General features: G+C 35.1%; 1 protein-coding gene across 1 annotated transcript; it reads right to left on the reverse strand.

The window, feature by feature from the left end:
* Positions 1 to 2825: 2825 nt before the first annotated feature.
* Positions 2826 to 4974, reverse strand: LOC18053095 (xyloglucan endotransglucosylase/hydrolase protein 9). Its single transcript, XM_006447384.2, has 4 exons — positions 4689 to 4974; positions 4400 to 4500; positions 3719 to 3912; positions 2826 to 3358 (listed from the first exon to the last, which is right to left on the reverse strand). Exons 1-4 carry the CDS (start codon positions 4846 to 4848, stop codon positions 2938 to 2940), a joined length of 876 nt encoding a protein of 291 aa, XP_006447447.1. The 5' UTR covers positions 4849 to 4974; the 3' UTR covers positions 2826 to 2937.
* Positions 4975 to 6217: the final 1243 nt, after the last annotated feature.

Raw genomic sequence — 6217 nt, forward strand, 5'->3', positions numbered from 1 at the left:
GATTGTTGATTGTCATTTCCATTTTTCCTCAATGTAACGAGTAAACACACCATATACGTTATGTAAGTGACACGCTTTATATATGCCTCTCGTGACTATTCGTAAAAATAATGGGAAGCTAATTCTCGTAATGATACAAATAATAGGATTTTATTAATTTACAATTAATTTAACTTACAATCCACCTAAACATGAATAAAATAACATGGTAATAAGACTCACTTGATTTTTGTATTGTTTTAAGTGAACTTTAAGTTAAATTAATTATAACTTAGCAAGACCCCAAGTAATATACCATCCAATCCATCAGAATTTGTACAATTTGAAGGATTATTGAAAGCCAAAACCAAAATATATCTCTAGTTTAGTTATTAATATTAACTCAATTATTAGGCTTATAATAAACTATTATCGTTGATTTTCAATGCTAATTCCAGAGTTACAAGATTGAGAAACTTCTGTTACCGACAGAATAGAAGATTTTCTTTCAGCATGTGATACTCAAATCATCAAATAATGCTCCATTCCAAATCAAAATTGACACCATGTGATACATATGCATCCTCTTTTTCACTTTATCAGAATTAATTGAGCCTGTGCGATGATTAAACCAATATTGTTCCATTGGGTGGATAGAATTTACTTGTCTAATTAAAAACCATGTAGCTGTGGCTGTTTATGGCACAAATCCACTTGATATTTCTGTGGCTTTTGTTCTTGTACGTAAGAGGGCCCTTAAGTGCATCATTTAATTCTCAAAATTGACTACTATCAAACTTTCTGGCCATACCATGTCTCGTTAAAGCATTTGGGTGAATTCTTTGAGGGTCCTGCTGCATCATTTCTGAGTAGATAACCATCCCCTCATGTCCAGTTTTCCATACCCTCTCTTTTTCCCACCTAAACTTCATTATCAACGCACGCACGAGTCTTCTTTGCACTATTTTTTTACGTGGATACATTATTAAGTTATTTAGTTTTATAGAATAGTGATTAATTAGTTACGGAATCATATAACTTAATAGCATATACTGATGAAAAAGAAATGAGTGCGTCCGCACTTAAGAATTTCATATATATATAGTATTAGTTTAGTTCAAAATTTTAGACTTTATTGAAATTTGAAAAAACTACTAAGCTATATGGTTTAATAGTGTAATGTCACTATACTATTTTTTTTTAAAAAAACAAGTCTTAACCACTCAAATTTATTTATTTTTAATATTGATTATACATCAGATTACTCTATTACACAAATATTTACAACTGGGTTTAATAGTATGATGTCACTACACTATTTTTTTTTAAAAAAAAGTCTTAACAACTCAAATTTATTATTTTTTAATATTTAATAACACCATTTTTTTTAAAAACAAGTCTTAACAACTCAAATTTATTATTTTTTAATACTGATTACACATAAAATTATTCGATTACATAGATATTTACAACTGCTGTTAGAGTAAACATTACACTGATATTTATAATTAGATATATAACTTAAAACTTACATTATTACATTAAATATATGAAGTACATGCCCAGACATATGACCCTCACCGACGAAAAATGTCTCTACTCCACTCACATTTCACAAGAGAGAAAGACTTACAAACTAACTCCACATAATTTTTTGTATAATTGAGGGAAGTTGAGCATATAGAGATTCGAATTACTATCTTCATAGTCCTTCTTAACTATGAGAGTAGTGATTTACCATTGGGTTAAAGCCTACGTGGTATCACTACACTATTAAATCATATGACTTAATAATTTTCTAATTTTTGATAACTTTAACAAATCTAAAATCCTGCATTGAAAGATTATTTTGGGGGTGCCCTTATAATTTTTTTTTTTGCATACATGTTATTAAATCATATGATTTAATAGAGTTTGTAAATGCACAATTAAACTATGACTTTCTAGTAAATTAAATATTAACTTTATTAAATGATATGTGCTTATTAAGCATGCTAATGGTCAATATTGTTTTGTGTCAATTGCTTCACTGTTGCTTGGTCTGATTCATAAGTAAATGCAGCAGATGTGAAATTTCACTGACTTTTCTTAGACAAGGCTAAAAGCCGCGGTGGATAATTCCAAAAGAAGATTTGAATTTTGGCATACCCCTTAATTATTGTGTTCATCAAATCATTTACTTGCTGCATTACATAAGTTAATTATTATTTAATCAAACATACGCACCACACATTATGGATAAGCTCTTAGAATCAACCAGCACCGCAGACTCTAAGGAAATGACTCCAAAACACAAGTTACAATCTTTGAACCTACTGCATACACTCAATTATTGTCCAACCTCTATTTTGCAGTACTGTGCTCACCTTAACACTGAATCAGTTTCACATATCGCCAAATACGGTGGCCTTTGGATAACATTACGCAATTTTTCAGCAAGGGTAGGTGAACTGGCAGTGGCTCTTCCATCTCTCTGTGACTTTTAACTTTTTGAACCATTTCAGTGAAAGGCCAATACCCCCACTCTTGAACAATGGGGCACAGAAACTTCATACTGGAAGAGATGAAGCATTTCACTTTATCACTGAAGCTTAGGGTCCACATCACACCAGAATTTCAATTTCCTATGACGTTATCTCAATTTCCTTTTATCTCAACCATTCCAATGGTCCCCCAAGGTCACAATTTTAGGAATGTCCCCATTCAGTTGAAATGTTATGTTGGTTTTTTAAATTACTTCACACCATTTATTTAGTCTATCTAGCTTGTGATGAATAGAAATCCAAGATCATATTAATAATATCATACAATCTACAACCAGAATGAACAAAACAACATGGAGTACATGTTATGATCGATCTTTTTCCACCCCTCCCTTTTTTTTGACCTTTTTTTTTCAACTTTTTTACATAAGAAACGCAAATCCTTTTTCCTTCAGTCATTCACAATCATTCATGGCTAGTGGCGGTGGTGCACGCACTCGGTGGGAATAGCTGGGAACCTAGACGTGTCAGTGCAATAGTCATAGATGAGGTGATTGGCTCTAACCCACATGAGCTGGTGGCTTTGGTGCACATTGAGCTCAGACAATGTTGGCTCATCCCACCAGAACCTTTTCTCAGCACTGCTGCTGCATTTTTTGGCATTATCGGCACCTGCAACCGACGCTGGGCACTCACATGCATCAATTTCAAAGCCCTTGTATGATGCAACAAAAGGTGCATGGCTCCAGTCCGTCTTGACCCTTCCCCCCTGTGTGGCCCAGTCATCAGCATTCCATATTGAACTGTACACACCCATGGCTTGGTCCTTTGGGAAGGGAATTCCTTTGTGCTCCAAGTTAGTGTGCACTCTAATTGGGGTCTCATCCACCAAAAATCTGAACAAAAAAGATCGAAACATAAAGATTTTTCAGATACCAAATTATGTATAGTGTACGTATTGTATGGTGTACTGCTACAAACCAAATTAATAGCGGCAGGTAACATAACAGAGGATGGAAAAATATCTGTATCTCTAAAATCCGTAGGGACCCCATTCAATAAATATATACACGAGTTCAGACTTCGGTCCCTATTTTGTGGGTCTGTTTCTTTCTATGGAGCTTTGTGATTTGAGTACCAAACCCAGTATCACCCATAGGTAACACATGAAATGATCCGAGCTCATGATAGTCACTCTGTCCGTTTATTCACTGATTTTTCAGGACCCTAGAAATTTTAAAAAACAAGTTACTTACACAACTTGGCGCTGGTTCCAAAGGAGGGAATAGGTATGAAATTCCTTTGTTGGGTCGAACCAGAGGTCAAGTCTCTGCTCTCTGTTGCCCACACCATTCACATAAACATTGGTTTGGACTAAGTATGGCTCTCCTGTAGTGTTCCCCAGGAACTCAAAATCGAACTCGTTGTGATTTGGACCGTCTGATGACATCTGTGATTAAAGTATAAAAATCGATGTCAAAATGATATTATAATAAAACCCACATCACTGTCAGGGTCAGACAATTTCACAGTTTAGTTAGATTTTTGGTATTCAATGATGGTAACACAAGCTAATAGAACAAGGGAAAATGTAAGGAGAGAACAAATTATTGAGTCACGGGGTGGGAGTTGGTGAGGACTATGAGAGTAAATGCAGAATTTATGGACCTTAATGAGCTTCACGAGGGAGACAGCAGTAGCTGTTGGTAGGTGGTGGGGTTACTACTTACTAGCATTTGCTATTTTATGACTGCATATAAAGCCAGGATTTAATTTATTTTGCAAATGTCAAGTTTATCAATGCTTTGGATGAAGAATACTGAATAGAGTAGTAAGTGACATTATTGAATGAGGTCCCCTCCCCCATCATGATTAACCAAGTAAACCAGGTTGAGTTGAGTTGGTTATCTGCAGAATTGTTGTTAGTGTGTGCTTACATAGAAGGCAGTGACAGTTCCAGCAGAGTCACCCCCTACAAGTTTAATTTGGATGGAGACTTTCCCAAACAAATACTTGCTCTTTGACGCAAACCCAGCTCCTGAAACCAACAAATCAATAGATTTTTTTTTAATTAATATTAATGCAATGGTCTGAGGCCTGCTTCAATGAACAATGAACAGAACAAGAGCTAACTGAACAACAACAAATTACTACATAAAGGGAATTGAAAGCTTCAATTTTCTTTCAAAAAAAAATATTTCATACATAAAGATAAGTGTAATTTACCGGAATAATTATCGAGGTTAAGCTTGAGAGTGTCCCCATCATACTGAACATGATTAAATGCCCAGCTTGTTTGATAAAGGTCATCAAACTTAGCTGAGCTGACCAAACCTACCATTAAAAGACCCACAAACAGACTGAAAATCAAAGACATTTTAACCATTGAAGAATGAAGACAGAAGAACGGGGAGAGGAAGTAAGCGAATGAGCAGAGCAGGCCCAGTGAAGTGGAGGGAAGTTGAAGCTTCTACTTTGAAATGCTGATCTGTAGAGACCTCACTAGACACTGGCCTTTTTATAGCCAATTTCTTCTCCTATTGGCTTCTTTGACAAGCACCATCGTCCCCCTTCCTCTGGCCACGTCATCCGGCTTTTTTGCCACGTAATCTACCACGTCGACAAAAAAACACCAACTTCAAGAACCTGTCAGAGAAGCCAAAATTGAAAAAATTTAGCCGTTACCATGCACCATTTTAGCATAGCTGGCCAAAGCTGTGCACTGTACACAGAGTGGGGTCACACATGGTCACACTTGTACGATACGTCGCTTTTTAGGGAACAGAATGGGATTAATTACAGATCTAGACCAATTACATCGCGCCTCGTGGATGAATACAGCTGTTTCAATTATGTGTCCAGTTGTCACTGGCAGTACGAGTTAAAAGGCACCCTCTTTTACTCGCAACCATTGATATTTATCTTTCGACACAGCAGAGTTCAACAACCTCGTGTGTAAACAAATCCCCATACTCTCTATCTCGATCACGCCACGTGTCAGATCTCAGGCTCGGACAGTGATAATAAAATGCAGACGCGAGTGGGTGAGTATTGGAACTGGGGTCACTTTATTATCTTTGTTTTTTGTTTTCCTGTGCTGACGAATATGCCAGCTGGACACGCAGCAGCGCACTACAACGTTTGCCATATTTTCGTTCACTTGAGTCAGAATTAAATTAAACCAAAAGCTAAAGAATTTAATTCCCAAAAAAATGCTTAAAATCTTTTGGTTCCTGCATCTTAGAGGTGTCATGTGTGTCAAATTTATTGAGAATTTGTTTACTAATTTAAAACGGCTAATGTTAAGTTATATATACGTAATTCATAATTTTTTTATATAAATAATAAATAAATTTATATTATTTATTATTTATATGAGAAAATTATAAATTACATGCATGTAATATAAGAAGATTTATTTAAAACTGGCAAGAAATGGAATAAATGCCGTGGGGTTGGGAATGGCCAAGTAAGACGTATATTAATGTTCGTGTGCGCTTGTGGCCTTGTGGGGTCCAAATTTCATAACTTTAAAGTTTTGTAATCATTATTATTATTATTTTGAAAGTCATGATAGATTAGCACTATTCTTTTCATAGGCTTTTGTTCTAGCTAATAATTTAGCGAAATTATTGATGCATGGTTTCAATTGTATGCGACATTACTTTTTCTTGATTTTCCTGTGTATATTAATAGAATTCATTTTTTTAAAATTAAAAATACTCTTTTTGTGTATAAATCTGAAAATATATAAA

This window comes from Citrus clementina, unplaced genomic scaffold, assembly GCF_000493195.1.
Source record: "Citrus clementina cultivar Clemenules unplaced genomic scaffold, Citrus_clementina_v1.0 scaffold_2, whole genome shotgun sequence".
NCBI classification, from domain to species: Eukaryota; Viridiplantae; Streptophyta; class Magnoliopsida; order Sapindales; family Rutaceae; genus Citrus; species Citrus x clementina.